The following is a 17,801-nucleotide window of genomic DNA, read 5'->3' as shown; positions in this document are numbered from 1 at the left end:
TAGAAAGATGCTCACAGCTGGGAACACTTCAGATTTCCCGATGGATGTTGAGTGACAGTTGGGAGGGATGGAGAGGCCTGAGGGACATCATGCAGTGTTATATTATCATCTCGTATTGTTTATTTTTGAGACTGGAAAGGTTTTTCCACTCTGCCTTTCAGCCTTGTTCTGTTCTTCACTGTTCACTCTGCTTACGTCTTGGGAAGCATTCTCTCTAAGTGTCATATAATTGGTGAATCCTCATTTGTAATTGGTCTCTGTCTGTCTGTGACTCTCTCTCTCTCTCTGTGTCTGTCTGTCTGTCTCTCTCTATGTCTCTTTCTCTCCCAGGCGAACCCTGACTTTGTTAGGAGCGGTGACTTCACGCTGGAGAGGATGGGCGTGACCTACCAGGCTAAAGCCCATCTTAAGTCTCCCTTTGACCCTGAGAACAAGCGTGTGAAGGGCATTTATGATTGAGGTGCCCTTATAAGGAGCAGGGGGCGGAACAGTGAATGTGGCCATGCCCACTTTGCTCCCTCTGGGACGGAAGGATGACATTCAGGTGCAGTTGGTCCTGTGAATGGATAGGCTTTTAATGGCCAATGAAAACCAACGCATGGTTGATTTTAATTGGGTATCTGCCCATAATGCCAAATGTGCAATGCATATATTGTCAGGATGCCTTTCATAAAGACGAGCATAGTGGATAATATGCTCGTCTTTGACACACTACTGTCATGTAGTTTGTCAGAAATGATATGTGATGAAGCATTTTGGCAGGAGGATGATATAGCAATCCCATTTTTTGAATGTTAATTACAACCGCTTCTACCCGAGATAATCATCCTCAATGGAAAGTAATAATATTATATACTTGGTATGCAGCCCACGTTTATGTTTGCAAACAGTCCAAATCTATAACTTGGTATACATAGAACGCACCAGATAAGCTACAGCGATTGCTTCTGTTAATTTCATCAGTGTCATGTGATTCAGTTTGCTTACTAATTTACAGTGGATTGTGAACTTAAAAGTCTACCATAGAGGTAAACACATTTTTAAAATCTCAAACCAAAGTCTTAATTATTTCCATGAAATTCTAAATACACTTAAGGGTAATTTATTAAGTATAGCTTTCAGGTTTCGTTTTGGATAATAGGGGTTTATGAGCTGGACCTTTTGACTGTGTTTTAAATAGTATAATTCTATGTTCTCGCTTGAATAATGGAGATTCATGGCAAGTGGTGTATTGGTGAAAGTTTGTCAGTTACAAAACAGTTGCTAAGAATCAAGTGTAACTTGGGTCACGATGACGGATGTAAAATAGAAGTCACGAACCGTCCTGTTTTTCTAATGTTCTGCAAGTTTTCTGTACATAACAAATATATCAATCGATGCTGTTTCAATAAATGCATAACAAAAATGAAAACATTTACTCACTAAATATACATTACACTAAGAAGTATAGAAGATGACATTTGTATCAGGGTTAAATGTAGAACAAAATGGTGTGTTTGCCAACAGGTGGCGCTATGGCCAGTTTGCTGGTTAAATGGCTGTATCTCAGTCAGGGTTCGTCCTGTATGGTACACTCTCTGAGGTTCCAACGGCATCTCAGTGAACTCAAAGATGATTTAAAAGAATATGTTTGCCCGGCTTTTAGCTTTTAGAATATATGCCTGCTACAAATTACTTGCCCGTTTAATCCAGCAATCACAATCCTTTGTGTGAGAAAGCTGTTGCACATCCCCTTCCATTTGCACCCTACCACGTCGTATCGTGAGACTCAAACAATAGAAACACTCTGGAGGCTATAAAGGTATATTCTTTCACAATTCTAACTTCAGGATCATGCAAGTCAGGCTCCCAGTTATTTCAATGTATTTGATTGTATTTTTTTATTAGTGCTCTTAATATATAATATAACGGGGACATCAGTCCTCCAAGGCTACATGAACCCTTCGGTTTCAGAGAAGCAAAGACATCATGGTGAAGCCAATGTGAGGTCATCAACCCCTGGGGGGCCCCGGCCACGCCCTTCAGTCTGCCCGGCTCCGGATAGGGGGGGGGGGGCCGGTCAGTCCCCTGGGTTTAGCCTCCCTCCCTCACACGGGTACAGGGGTTGCTGGAGCACAGAGGTGACCTCCGGGAGAGGCTGGTGGTCCCACTGCCCCTGTTAGAGCACACACGTGATAGCGTCATCTCACAGTGTAACAGAGGCTGTTACCCTGGAGTGTAACCCTGGAGACCCCAATGAACTTCTGTGTAAACCAAAAGCAGTTCCCTTCTCTGGCTGCCAATGTGTTTTATCATTGTTTTTTTTTATTCCCCAACACACCGCCTACACTATGCATTCATTTATTGAGTTTTATTTAAATTCAGAACTGTGCAAATGGATGCTGCAAATCAACTTGGAATAAACTTGGGAATTTGTGAGCAAAAGTATTCATACAGCCCACCATCGCTGTGATGCAGCTCTTCATCTGTTCATATTTTAGCTTCCAGTTAGTTAACGTGTGTGTATGATTGCATAGGCAAAAGTACTAAACAAACTGCTGAATAACAAGAATATAAATAATATTGAAATATATATACATGACATATTATATAGTTATATTTAGGAACTAACTGTCTATCACTGCAGTCTGTTCCGTTTCTTGCTTTTGGGGTTAGTGGGTTCTTTCCAAAAGTGTGTGTGCGGTTTGTGTGTGAGTATGCAGATGCATGTGAGTGTTTGTATGCACATGAACGTGAGTGTTTGTATGAATGTGCACATGACATTGCTTTTATGCACCTGTACATGTGTTTGTGTGTGTGTGTGCGTCTGTGTGTTCATGTGTGTGTGTGTGTGTATGTGTGTGTTTGGGGGGGAGGGGGGCTCACAGGGAAGAGGCGTGCAGACGACTGGTTGCAGTGCATGGAGATGGGGGCGTTGTTGTACAGGGAGTCCAGCACCTCGCCGCTGAATGGGTCCCAGTGCAGAGCAGAGAACTGCTGCGTCACCCCGGCCTCACCACACACACACTGGTCTCTACCTTGGAACCTGAGGGAGAGAGAGAGAGAGAGAGAGGGACTGAATTCAAGAGTTAAACCTGCACTGTGTTGCAATGTCACGTCATTAAAGGTGCGGTGTGAAGAAGTTGAGTGGCTTCTAGTGGAACAAACTCGGCAGAAATGTAATATAATATTCAAAATAACGGTTAAATTGGTGTATAATCCCATGAAAATAAGAATCGTTGGTATTACTTCACTGTAAGGGTAGATGAAATCATCAACTGCCATCATTCATTGGGTTGCATTCTGCAACCTCACTGCTAGATGCCACTAAATCCTACAGACTACCTTTAAAAAATGTCTGAACTGAAAGTTTCTCAAGAACAAAACACACCCATCCACAGGTCGATCCATCCAAAGACTTTCTGACCAGCCAGGTCAGTTTATTTTTGGTTGTTTAGTTTCAAAATCTGGCTTTCTTGTCTCTTCTTTTTTATGCTCCCTCTATTTTCCGCTCTTGAATCTTTACCTAGAGCGTCTCTAATCAGAGAGGCTCAGAGATTGTTTTTATAGCAAATGATTATCTTGTTAATAGCTGAAATCAGAAGCTGGTTCAGGTGCAACAGCTTCCAGGCTTGCTGCTCCAATTTCAAGAAGGTTCTGGTTCACAGAGACTGTGTGTACGCTCTGCTTTAAACCACCAGTATCCCGGGGACCTTGGGCTCTTTCCAGGGCACTTCATCCTCCTTTATCCTTGAGCAGAAGTGCCGATACCTCCCCAGATTATAGCAGGGAGAAGATTGTCTACTGTGGCTGCAGGCCGTCCCTGAAGCAGTGAGGAGGCGATGGAAGGTTTAATCACAGAGGGCGGGGAGCCAGGGACCATAAAAGGGACGCGAAGAGGGCCCCAGGCCGGGTCGGGCCCATAATGCTACTTATATATAATAGATATAGATATAGATATGTGGGGATGTATGCAACATTGACAACTAATAAAAGTGTCTTGTATCACTGCAGTCTGTTCAAAATACGAGTAAGAAAGATACATTTTAACAAAACGACCAGGGTTAGAGAGAGAGGAGTCGGGGGTGGGGCCAGGATATGATACCAGTAGCCAGGTCATTCGAGTCCCAGCGGAAAGGTACTGGGTTTGATCCCTGATGCCTGCCGACCTCAATGTGGATGAAAGCTTATGCTAAATGCCAGACTCGTCGTCATAGAGATAGAGCAACAGAGAAAAACAGGCGACGTGTAAGACAGCCTGAACCAGTGTGAACCGTGCGCTGTACCTGTTCATGGAGCTGAAGTACTTCTGCAGGTAGTCGGCCTCCACGTGGCTCTTGCACAGCTCCAGCTGAGTGCGGGGGTAGTAGTGGACGTAGTTCGCACACATCTCCTCCATGATGCCGAAGCCTCCCTAGGGAGGGAGAGGGAGACAGGGAGAGAGACAGACAGACAGACATACAGACAGAGAGGGAGAGACAGACCGAAAAAAGTGAGAGACAGACAGAAAAAAAAGGGAGAGCTAGCTAGACATAGACAGACAGACGATACAGAGGCGATGCAGAGAGAAACATACGTCGGAACCAGGATAAATTTGCTCTGGAATAAGAGAGCGATGTATAGACGACTACAGGGAAAGCAGGGGGCAAGAGGGCAGGAGTTGGAGAGGAGGAGGAGAGAGCCGCTGAGGGGGGCCGTAGAGGGGGCCAGTATCAGGGCTGTGAGGGGACGGACAAAGAGTCCATGAGAAAATTCGAGTTGGTCTGCTCACCACCGTAGGTCCGCTCCGATCTTCTGTGTTGTACGTGCACTTGGTCACCAGCACGTCTCCCTGCAGAACACACACACACACACACACACGCACGCACGCACGCACGCACGCACGCACGCACGCACGCACGCACGCACGCACGCACACACACACACACATGCACACACACATACACACACATACATACACACGCACAAACATAAACAATCAAACACACGCACAAACACATACACACAAAGGCTCACATACAGTCACACATGCACACACACATACACACACACAAATCCTCACACAGCCACACACACATACACACATGCACACACACACACACACCTAGTCAAGAATGCTTTTAAACTCATGTACGTACTACGTAGCAGTAGAGTATTAGTAAATAATTGAAGGTGGATCGCGTAGGGATCTGTGAAAGACGGCCCAACAGAACCTTCTGGAGCCGTCGTATCTGCTTACCTCTCCTGAAGCCCTCCCCTGTAGCCCCTCACTGCTGTGTGGGGCTACTCAATGTTTTAACAGACTGAATTGACTGTAGGTGTTTACACCTCACAGTCTCCAGACCCATATTCAATTTTTTATTCCACTTCACAGTCCCAACGTGAGGGATGCTATAAGGTTAGGGTCGGTTACTAGGTGTTTCCATCCTTGGATTATTGTTTAAATGTAATATACTCACAGGTAATACACTGACCATCTTCCTTAGCATTCTGATGGTCTGTAAGAAGAATTAGCTGGTTAATTACTGATAGCATAACAGGACCTGCATTCAAATCATGAAATTGTTATTCAGCGAGGAGTAAAAGATACAGACTTTGTCTTTGGAGTGAGCAGCTGGGACATTATCAACTAAACTAAAATGAAATGGTTATGAAGCTATAGTGAGAACAGTACCTAGACAGACTAGTACTTTGTAGGGTCCTAGCTGGTAGTGTGTAGTACTTTGTAGGGTCCTACCTGGTAGTGTGTAGTACTTTGTAGGGTCCTACCTGGTAGTGTGTAGTACTTTGTAGGGTCCTACCTGGTAGTGTGTAGTACTTTGTAGGGTCCTACCTGGTAGTGTGTAGTACTTTGTAGGGTCCTACCTGGTAGTGTGTAGTACTTTGTAGGGTCCTACCTGGTAGTGTGTGCTGTAGTGCTGGTCTTCTTGTACGACCTCCAGCTCTACTCCTCCCCTTACCAGAACAGTCCGGACCCCTCTCCCCGCCAGGTGGGTGTGGAGCTGGGACGCAAATATACTGATCCCACCTGGAGGGAGCGCCTGGAGGTCACAACTTTATTTAAAAGTTGTATAACTTTTGTTGACAGTTGCATTTTACAGTTAACATTTTGCAACATTTTCACGTTTTCTTTTGACAGACCTGGCTCTCTCATTCAAATCCAAATGAACAAATCCAAATCATAACGCTATCAATATGAAATATGAAACATGAAAGCCTTTTCGAACCTTTTCCAACATCAAACAACAAAGTAGACTCATCACATTCTACTCTCTCAAATGTGTTTACCAACCAGGGTAAACAAAACACGACGACCAATGAAGCAGCTCACGGCGTCCATGAGATGACAGACGTATGGATACGTACAGTCTGGGTACACTTGGAGTTGCAGTAGCCGGAGAGGTCAAAGGCGCGCTGCCTCGGAGGCACCGCCATGATGGGGGTGTAGACCAGCCCCAGCTCCATGATCCCCGCGTCGTAGCGCCGCAGACTGGGGGTGTAATACAAGCGTACCCCAGAGGTGTCACGCCGGCCTGAAACGGAGCGCACGTAGCATTGTGGTGTTATCTATACAGGCGAGCTCGCTAGCTAGCCCTGGTTGCTAGGGACCACGACCCCAAGACACAAGGGCCTCTCTTTCCACTGGCAAATTACCCGGTAAAGACATTGTGTTTCGTTAGGAACCAAACAGGGCTGTTCATATCCTTCCAACCTCTAATGTGGAAAACTAAGTGACTATTAATGCGACATTGCAATGTGAATGTTGTTGATATATGTGTGATTAGGAGGTAATAAATGTATAGTATATAATAAACAATAGGTGGCCGAGGGCAGGGTAATGATGAGGCAGCCACAGCCTGAACAACAGTGAGGATTTATGGTGAGCACCAGGCAGATCAGCGCATGGTTGCAGTAATTTAAGGAGTCTGCTCTCTGGGAAAATAGGCTCTGGATTTCCAGGAATTGTGTGTGTGCGTGTGTGTGTGTGTGTGTGTGTGTGTGTGTGTGTGTGTGGGTGTGCCTATGCTTGTGTGTGTGTGTGTGCCTGTTTGTGTGTATGTGTGTGTGTGCCTGTGTGTGTGTGTCCACTGTCTGTGTGTGTAGCTGTGTGTGTGTGTGTGTGTGTGTGTGCGTGTGTGTGATTGTGTGTGTGTGTGTGTGTGTGTGTGCATGTATGTGCCTGTGTGTGTGTGTGCCTGTGTGTGCCTGTGTGTGTGTGTGTGTGCCTGTGGTGTGTGTGTGTCCCTGTGGTGTGTGTGTGTGTGTGTTTTTGTGTGTGTGTACCGGAGAGCAGCAGGGGATTGTGGTAGTGGACCTCCAGCCGTAGAAACCTGGAAGAGCCCGGACCGCCGAGAGGAAGACCTGCATCTGGTGGGTAGTAGAACGCCTGCCAGGAGACACACACACACAGACACACACACATGCACACACAAACACATGCACACACATGCACGCTCACACACACAAAAACACACACACACACAAACACAGACAGACGCACAAACACACACACACACGCACGCACACACACATGCAAGCATACACACACAAACACACACGCACACACAAACGAACACACACACACACACACACACGCACACATACACACACATGCTCACTGTCCAACCCCTATCTGTATATTAATGAGGCCTCTGTGTGTGTGTGTGTGTGTGTGTGTGTGTGTGTGTGTGTGTGTGTGTGTGTGTGTGTGTGTGTGTGTGTGTGTGTGTGTGGGCTCATGTCCCCCCCCCAGCTAACCTCCGCCCCCATGGCCCAGGCCGCCAGGACGTGGCGGCAGAAGTTGAGCTTGCTGGGCTTCATCTTGTCGTCACAGGGCCCGCTGTAGCTCGGGACATCGGGGATGTCGGGGGAACACTCGAACACCTCCATGTGGTGGACGATGGCCTCATTGCCCGGGGTGATCGCCGACTCGTACTGGCGGGGGGAACACCAGCGCAGGTGGGAGGGGTTAACTGTGTGAGTGAGAACACACACGCTGGTCCTGGGACCACTCAGAACCAGCGTGTGTGTTAGAGGGGCCCCTGAAGGCTGTTAGGACCAGCGTGTGTGTGTGTTAGAGGGGCCCCTGAAGGCTGTTAGGACCAGCGTGTGTGTGTTAGAGAGGCCCCTGAAGGCTGTTAGGACCAGCGTGTGTGTGTGTTAGAGGGGCCCCTGAAGGCTGTTAGGACCAGCGTGTGTGTGTGTTAGAGGGGCCCCTAAAGGCTGTTAGGACCTTTGTGTGTGTGTGTTAGAGGGGCCTCCATAAGCTTTAGAATGGGACATTTACTGTTCCAGGAAATTTTCCGTGCATATGTCGTTAAACAATCAACCTCCATCATTGGGCTTCCCTTATCCATCCAAAATTCACATCTTATCTTGAATGCGTGGGGTTTTACTTTAGGGTCTACAGCATTCTCCAGTGAGAGCCTGCTTGGTCCTTAGTGCGGTTCTGATTAATGAAACACCTCTCCAGCAGACACCTCAACTATATCTTCTTCCTGGCTGCCTTTGATGATACACTTTCGATTTGCTGTGCACACCAGGATGGGAGCTGAGGGTGTTCAAAAACATCTCCTAGATGACTCACTAGTTAGTATAGTAAAGGATAGGTACTACACAAGGTAGTACAGTGAAGATGTATAGAATAGCATACTATAGCATAGGATAGGATAGTAAAGTATAGTACAGGATAGTGAAGTATAGTATAGTACATTATTGTACAGTATAGCACAGTTTAGTATGGCATAATAAAGCTTAGTATATACAGTGCAGTATAGTGTAGTCTAGTATAGTAAAGTATAGTACAGTGTAGTGCAGTATAGTCCAGCGCAGTATAGCGTAGTGTAGTAAAGTATAGTACAGTGTAGTGCAGTATAGTCCAGTGCAGTATAGCGTAGTGTAGTAAAGTATAGTACAGTGTAGTGCAGTATAGTCCAGTGCAGTATAGCGTAGTGTAGTAAAGTATAGTACAGTGTAGTGCAGTATAGTCCAGTGCAGTATAGCGTAGTGTAGTAAAGTGGTCCACACCATGACTATGTGGTTGCGGGGCATGTTCAGGGGCAGCTGCTGGACGGAGCACCAGTAGGTGGTCTCCTTGCCCGGGATGGTGACGTTGGGCGCCAGGACCTCCAGGGTCTGGGCGTCGGGGGGCAGGGAGGGCGCCGGGCCGTCCGGCCGCAGCATCAGCACCCTCTGCACCCCCGTCTGGATGAGGGACAGGTTGAGCCGGTCCAGGGACGCGATGGGACGGTCCAGGAGACCGTAGATGATGTGGACCGTACCATCCTGACAGGGGGGGGGGGGGGGGGGGGGGGGACGACACTGTTTATGTATTTGGTTCATTGTATTATAGCCTATTCACTTAATACATACTGATGGGAAGATAAGGGGGGGCGGGCTGGGGTTTGGAAATCGAGTTTGATCCCCAATTCCCAATTCATAGTCCCCCTTGAGCAATATTGTTATTATCTGCTCCTTAATGACAAGTATCCAAAATCCCTGTAAGTTGGATAATAAGATCCACCCAAAGATGACTACAGCAAGAAAGTAGGCTGAGTTTAAATGTGGGAATAAAGTTTAACCCCTGAAGGCTTTAACAGGGTTCAATCATCGTTCTAGTTGATACTGGGAAAAAAACATCGAACCATTATATAAATCGTTGTGAAGATGAACCAAAGCCAAGAGAGAGCACATTTGACAGGAGGGAGTATAATGTTTAACTAATATAACTCAAAGGGGAGCTGCGCGTTACAACTCAAATCATGGCACTATGTGGATCAACATGAACAGAGCAGGTTGGCTCTGCTCTCCGGTCCGTTCCATATCTAGGTGGGTTATGGTGTGAGCCGTCCACACATGGACAGATCTCCATGACAACGTAGTAAAAAAACAACAACGGGCATCTTGTGTTCACCAACAGACAGCGTCGGAGCAAAAAGAACAGGAAGGCAACATTTGCCAGAACGATAATGAAGAGAAACCTGCATACAAGCATGGACACTGAGGTTCCAATCTGTGTGTGTGTGTGTGTGTGTGTGTGTGGCGCACCTGGATGAGGTAGTCCCTGGGGTCGCAGGTGCTGAATGATCTATTGAAGAGCAGGTGGAAGCCCCGGGGGGTCTGGCTGGCCCCCAGCAGCTGGTAATCCTGTTGTTTGTCCTGAGTTACATGACCCTCTGCATCACTCCATGCATCCTGCGGACACACACACGCAAACATGCCCGCGTGTACACGCGCACACACACGTGCATGTGCACACACACATGCATGTGCACACACACGTACATTTGCATACACACACACACAAACACTCACACCAACACATACACATACACATGTGCACGTTCATATATATACACACACACACACACACACACACACGTATATATAAACATGTCATGACTTAGAAACAAACACAGTACCTCAGTACCTAGGTAGATGAATTCACAAGGCAGCGAATATATAGAGAACATAATATCAGGACTTGAATATACTACTTAAAGTTAATTGGTGATAATCAGTAAAATGAAGAGACTTGTGATTTGAAAATGATCCAGGCCTGGCAAGAGGCACATTCACATCCCAAAGGAAAACAGGAGCTGGCTTTACCTTCCTGTAACGTCTCATGTCTGCCTAGAATAGAACCTGAAATCGTTTTCTCTCTCTATTTCTCCCCGGCTCTCTCATTTTCTCACTCTCATTCTGTTTACCTTCTCGCTTCCCTTTGAATCGTGTGGCAAACTTAACTGTTGATATTAATTAAATGAACATGTTTTGAAATAATGATGATATCATTGAATAGATTCTTTGTTGATATGGTAGCTGTTGCCATGTCATGTTCATATGTTCATCAAGACATGATGATGACAGAGTGATGAACAACACAAGACTATATATATCAAATTTATCTCAGTAACCTGATCTCCATTGAAAATAATTTGTCAATGATTATTCGTTGGCTTTATAAGATTCAATAAATAACAGCGATTGTACTTCATAAGTCAATGTACAATAATTGTAGTTTTTCTCGATTGTATACACACAAAAAATGGAACTATGCAGACAATTCTGAAAACTTGAAGCTCATGTATCAACTACAAGACTCCAAACTGCTAAACTCTAAGCACAATTCCACTTTTCACATTTTTGATAAACTCTAAGCACAAATCTCATAATTTAGCACACTTGGTTCTCTTGGATCACACTGGCCTTAAAAATGCAACAACTAATTACTAATAAGTCTAACTCACTTCTCACCTGTTCAAACTTAACTGGCAAAACACTTCAATCATGTGTCAGAGCATAAAAGAGGAATCGTGAGCTCTACTGTGTTGTAGATATGGTTCTTTGGCCTGATCATTTTACTGTATTACAGTAAAAAAATACATATTTGCTTTGTTACCTTTTTGTACTTGCAATGATTTCCTCATTACATCCCCCGAAAGACAGTCTTAACATTTTCTTACTTTAGTGTTTTTCGTTTTACTTATCAGTGCAATTACTGTACTGTAATTTACCAAAATAGGTAACATTGGTGTATTGTCAGAGCAATGTTGTAGCATCAACTATAGGTGTACAGTATGACTCTGGGAAGCTGGGATTGTGAGTTTAGCCCATTGGAGCTCATTGGATAGACAAATATGCATTGTATCCTATTCTGATACGATTGTGTCAATGCAGTATTTATATAATATATTCACAGTATTGTATTATAATATGGCAACAGTCTTTATACTATATGTACCACCTAATTGCAACTTTAAAAAAGAAAGCTATTTCTAAACAATTGTATACATGGAATATGTAACACGGCCTCATAAAGCCAAAATATATGTAAATAGTATTTTGATGTGTTTTGAATTGATCACACCAGTGTTTAATTGATGCTCTCTAAGAGATATTCATTTGATAGCTGTGCTTACTGTTTGGTGGAAAAAAAACAGTTTTGAGAAGAATTTGTGTAGTTTTGACAAAATGATTAACTCTTCTCAGGTTTGTGTTTAGAGTTTTGAGAAATTGAGCTATAGTTTCAGAAAACGTGTTTAAACGATTGAACAAAAACTGTAACTATCCCAGGTAAGAGGTCTTAGCGCCCATTTTGTTACTCTGTGTCTCCATAATGCAGTACCTGACCCCTGGGGAAGCTTTGCTGCAAGTTTGAGAACATTGCTGCCTTCACTCGATCTGCCCCTTTATGAACTTAGTTAATTTGTGTGAGCGAATGTCTATTTGTTCAATTCTAAAGCCACCTGTGTTTCAGGCGCACAGAGACTGTACGCTGTGATGCTAACCAAAATTAAAAACACAAAGTTACTTCCAGAAACTCGGGTCTTCATTCAAGCATTCACGTGGAAAGGGATTATCTAGCATGACAGGCATGAAGGTGATTAGAACGGATGACTCGTTTGTTTGGGGGACTAGTCTGGCCATCCTCAGGTAAACCAGAGGACTGTATTTTGAGGGACATACTGCAGGGGCAGAGGGGTGGTAGTGGGACGGCCCCATTCAGACGCTGAGCAGGACAACTGGGTCCAGCTGGTCGACGTGTTAGGAGGTGATGGTGTGGAGGAGGTGATTGATGGACCACGAGCCAATTAGGGGGCATGTGCATGTCATGTTGTTGTCACATCGCAATGGACCGCCTCCTTTGCTGAAGTATAGGAGCACAGGGATGTTGTTGGTAATACTAAATGGTGTTTTGGTCATTCATTTATTAAGCGATTTGTCATTTTGGGGAGACATAGTTGTGTTTTGAAACTGCCCCAGCGTTTCTCGTGCGAGACATGGCCAAACTAAGTTTTGAGTAGGCTAACTTTAGCCTAGTTTAAGGTTATTTGGGTCCTCCAATAGAACGACAACCTCAGAGGGCATTGTATGAAACCTGAGATGATGATATTAGAAGGGCCTATGGGGAAGAAATATGTATTTTGGCAAATATATATTGAATATGGTGTAATTGAAGAGATTTGCAGCAGCTGATGTATGATTGCCTATTCATGAACTGACCTTGTGTGTGTTTGTGTGTGTGTGTGTGTGTGTGTGTGTGTGTTTCTGTGTGTGTGTGTGTGTGGGTTTGTGTGTGTGTGTGTGTGTGTGTGTCTGTGTGAGTTTGTGTGTGTGTGTGTGTACATGCACATAAAGAAACGCAACCTTAAAACTGCCTTATTTCTTTGCAATAAAGAACCAGAGGCACAGAGGACATAGAAAACATAAAAAACACATTGGCAAAGACTAGAATATTTCTGGACATAATTGAATATGTCCTTGTCAGGAAATGTTGGTGACTCAACAACAGGATGGTGCCTATCATAGCACAAGGCATCGTGTGACATCATAAAATACACATGATTATGTGCATTATGACATCCTTTTGCCTTTCAGCAATTGCCTTTCAGTCCAGTTCTGCCTCCTTGCACAACCAGGAGTTTAATGTAGCTCTTTTCCTGTTGCACTTCTAAAATTAGTGACAGGAACATGTATTATATCCATTATACATGTATGTAAATTGTATTATGTTTGTATACTTCTGAGATGATTAGTATACAATGGCATGGCATCTCTTCAAATGTGGACAAATGCTGTTTCACTTATTTTACATTACCGGACTAACTCTACAAATCTAAATAATTTGGATATTTATATTTATATAATTTATATGTTTGTATTGCTTTTTTCAGTGTATTGTAACATTTATTCATTTACTCATGTATTATTATGTATAAGTTTGATTTGTGGAGAAAATGTTTTTTCTAAATTCACCGAAAAAAAATCGTATGTGAGTCTAACAGGTATCAATCTAATTGGCTATCGGTTCAAACAGATGTTTTACATGGTTGCACACTTATCATAGGGTAATTTCATATTTAGCTTGCAACATATTAGAATGTATGTTCAGGATTCATATTGATGATAGAGTCTAGATTTTATGCTTATTAATTCCACAAAATACATGAATGTATATAAAATAACCTCAGCTTTCAGACTACCACAAAATCCCATCTACAACGCCATCCCCTGCCTTCACAGCATACATCCACCAGCCTAGCTACGGATCAGTGTCACGACCGTTACCCCAAAGTAGCTCTTGGCTCCGTCGTCCCACAGAACCACCAGGTCGGCGTTGGTCAGCTCCCCGCGGTCTGACATGCCCAGCAACACACCGTGCTGTATGTGGGCCACCGTCAGCTCAAAGTAGACCTCTTGCGTGGCGTAGCTGACGTTCCAGGCCAGCTGGAGGTCTCCGCGGGGGTCCAGTGGCACGTGGAAGGGCATGGGCAGAGCAGGGGGCGCGGGCGCCCGGGGCCTGGACGAGGGGTCCAGGGGGTTGATGGCTCTGGCCGGGGCCTGGTACGACGCTACCAAGATGAGAACCAGGGCAGCCAGGGCTGTGAAGTACATGACGGTGATGTCCTGCAGGCGAAAGGACCCGGTGAATATACCCATAGCCTCTCTAACGGGGTCGCTTTCACTTGTTCACGGCCCAATTTTTTTTTCGGTGAATTTGACGCGTTGAACGCTAATTCGTTACTTTGTTAGTTAATAAAGACATCACATTGCATATGTATTTTTATGTCCAACTGTGCAGTTAGGTGAAAAAGTGTCTCTTGATGATGGGAAGTTGTCCAGCCCTCAAATCTTTTTCAGTTTTTCATCGTCCTCCACTAAAAAATATATAAACGTTGTATTTCCAATTTTTTCCCATAAAGTCCTTGTATGTTCTTTCCTCCGACAGTGTCACTGCTCTTCCCTTGGTCTCATCTCAGTTTTTCTGTCTCTGCTTTTTAAGGAAACCCCTCCCTTTTGTCCTTTCCATTTATGTGCGGACTGCAGGCTAATGGCATTAGGTCTGTTGGGGAAAATAGGATTGTTTTTCTTTAAGCCCCGGGGTCAGCCATGATTCTGCACATCTGCCAGGTCCTAATTGATCTAAATTGATCCATGGACATGATCAACAACAATCGGCCTGGACTAACTAGACTTTATTGCACTTTCGATCTCCCTCACAGCTCATGCCCAAATCATGCTCCCAAAATGTCAGACGTATAGTTAAATGACCGTATGGTGAGTTTCTCCTGAAACGTATGTTCGCTATGACGTCAGACACAAGAATAATTGGTAAAATGCTTTACATTGAGTAATACAATAACTTCTGTTATGAGAACCAGGGCAGCCAGGGCTGTGAAGTACATGATGGTGATGTGCTGCAGGCAAAAGGTCCCGGTGAATATACTCATAGCCTCTCTCAATCATAGACGTCAGACACAAGAATAATTGGTAAAATGCTTCACATTGAGTAATACAATAACTTCTGTTATCTCAGTTGTATGTATACATTCGTCCTCAGACCTACACTGGATGTCTGCTGATTGACAGCCGATAGATATGGATATGTAAGCAATCACACCTTCCCAGCTGATAGACTCCTGGGAGGTCTCTGACAGCTCGGCAGCTCGTCCGGGCTTGTGTTCTGACGTGTGCGTACTGGCCCAACAGCCGCTTACAGCCCTGGTTGTGTTGGGCTGTGTTGTGTTGGGCTGGGTTGTGTTTGGTTTGGTTGTGTTGGAGTGGAGTGGAAACAAGAGATGCTAGCCAGCAGCAGCAGCAACAGCAGCAGCAGCAGCAGCAGCATCATAGTGTGTTAATGTAATCAAACCCCACTGTTCCCTGAGGAAATGAGAGCGCTTTAGCGATCTGTCTATCCTTCTTCTGTCTCCTTCTATCATGTGCCACATGATACCTGCCTGGGTTAAGTCTCTCTCTCTCGCTCTCTTTCTTGCTTTTTTCTCTCTTCCCTCTTTGCTTCCTGTCTCTCTATAAAACAGACTCTCCAACAAACAAGTGTGCGTGCTTTGTCCGTCTATCTCTTTGTTTAACCCTTTTTATCTTTCCTTGTTCCTATTTTTTCCTGCTTATGTGTCCCAGGTATACGCTATAATGCACTATTCATCTTTTATTAACTTCCTGTTCCGTTTTCTATGAAACATGGGCATATTCTCAGACAACTGTTGCCGTCAGTCCCACATGAAGAGACCCTATGAGGTCATCTGGAGCAACAGAGGGACAAATGAGAGCCCTGCTGGAGGGGCTTGGGTCAGCTGTCAGATTGGCTGTGGAGGGAGAGAATGATGTTGCATCTCTGAAATTACTTTCACAGATCTGTGTGTATGTGTGTGTGTGTGTGTGTGTGTGGGGGGGGGGGGTGGGAGGGGTGATTGTCTGTGTGTGTGTGTGTGCGTGTGTGTGTGGGGTGGGAGGGGTGTTTGTCTGTGTGTGTGTGTGTGCGTGTGTGTGTGGGGTGGGAGGGGTGTTTGTCTGTGTGTGTGTGTGTGTGTGCGTGTGTGTGTGGGCGGGGAGGGGTGTTTGTCTGTGTGTGTGTGTGTGTGTGTGTGTGTGTGTTGTGTGTGATTTAAATGCAATAAAATATTTGCATTCAGTTATGCTCTATTCCTCTTCCTGTGCCTCCAACAATGCTTTGCCCCAGGATCTCATCACACATTGGCTCATCAAGGATTCTTGAACACACTCTACAGTTATCAATCACAGTCCATTATCTAATCAAAGAACAGCTGACCTTCCCTCTTCCTCTTTCAGGTGAGGATTACCCCTACAGCCCTGAGGCTCAGCAGGTGAATCATCTCCCTTTACATCCTAGTTTCTTAATATGAATTGAACGTTTTTTGTCCTGCACCTGAACTAAAGACATTTGCCACATTCAACGAAACACTCAATATATTGAGTGTGCGTGCGGTTATTTGTTTATTTTTTTCTTTAGCAGAACAAAATCTTCAATACAAACAGTATAGTGTATAAAAGGAGAGGATGAAGATATTGTTTACTTGGAGGATGTGCTGTCTGTTCTGCTGATGAATTAGAAGAAGAGCTTGTACCAGTTAAAGAACACACACATCCAAATGTACTACTTTGAATGTCCTGTCCTTGGTTTCATATTACTATTATTTTGGAAATTGTGTTCGGAAGTTGGCCTATAGGTGAAGAACAGGAAGGCTGTTAACTTGTTCTGGATTATTTGGATACATCGGGCGTATGTTTGCGCTTGCATGAATACTCACCGATTAAACCACAGACCAACAATGAACCTCACACACACACACACACACACACACACACACACACACACACACACACACACACACACACACACACACACACACACACACACACACACACACAGTACGTTTGATAGCCAGTCATTGGCCATAATATCGGCGGTCGCATAGAGCGCCCCCTTCTGGTTGGCTCCGGTTGCCCTCGATGAAGGAAATCCGGGAAATAAACCCAAAAAACTCTTTACCTCGCCCGGGGGCCAATGGCCAGCGCCGGCCCCTTCATTGGACTGTGTGATGGCAAGCATTACTGCGCAACCTCTTTCCTTCATTTCCAATTTGTTTCAAGGTGATTCAAGGTTTTGTCACAGGTGGCAAGTTCGTGTGTAAGTAGCTAACCAATGTATTTGATAACAAACCCACTTTGCACAGACTACGAAATGGTCCACGTCTTGTCTCGTCTTGCACATCACATCTCCAACGCTGCATTTCACAGTGCATACCCCAAGCGGTGTGCAGATCCGAAATACTGACAAGCACACACACGCACGCATACACAATCACTCACACATAGACACTCACACACGCACTCACACGCACGCGCGCGCGCCCTCGCAGCGTATGACAAACGACGACCAACGCCACAGAGAGAACCGTGAAGCCTCGCGTCGACTATTTGTTCATAATTGTTTGGTCATGATTTCCTTCTTTGATTTTATTTTGACAGCATCCGGTTGCCTTCGCATCCCGGGGAAAACG

General features: G+C 44.9%; 2 protein-coding genes across 2 annotated transcripts in view; one reads left to right on the top strand and one right to left on the bottom strand.

Annotated features, from left to right (window-relative positions):
- Positions 1-459, top strand: part of sardh (sarcosine dehydrogenase) — a gene marked incomplete at its 3' end in the record, with an annotated part of 29,618 nt that extends 29,159 nt beyond the window's left edge. The window contains exon 20 of the mRNA XM_079735702.1: positions 351-459. Within this exon, the coding sequence (XP_079591828.1) occupies positions 351-459 (109 nt within the window). The remainder of the gene's footprint in view (positions 1-350) is intronic.
- A 1,600-nt stretch (positions 460-2,059) lies between these two features.
- On the bottom strand, positions 2,060-14,421 carry dbh (dopamine beta-hydroxylase (dopamine beta-monooxygenase); the record flags this gene model as incomplete). The annotated part of the gene is made up of 12 exons (XM_079735701.1): positions 2,060-2,155; positions 2,866-3,025; positions 4,266-4,393; positions 4,751-4,810; positions 5,439-5,477; positions 5,877-6,020; positions 6,346-6,512; positions 7,264-7,366; positions 7,738-7,914; positions 9,007-9,264; positions 10,027-10,173; positions 14,050-14,421. The coding sequence occupies 12 exons, from the start codon at positions 14,419-14,421 to the stop codon at positions 2,060-2,062; spliced, it is 1,851 nt and encodes a 616-aa protein (XP_079591827.1).
- Positions 14,422-17,801: the final 3,380 nt, after the last annotated feature.

Source organism: Pollachius pollachius (assembly GCF_949987615.1).
Source record: "Pollachius pollachius genome assembly, chromosome: 4".
Classification (NCBI taxonomy): domain Eukaryota; kingdom Metazoa; phylum Chordata; class Actinopteri; order Gadiformes; family Gadidae; genus Pollachius; species Pollachius pollachius.
Note: the sequence above shows the minus strand (reverse complement) of the source record. Positions and strands in the feature narration are given on the sequence as shown.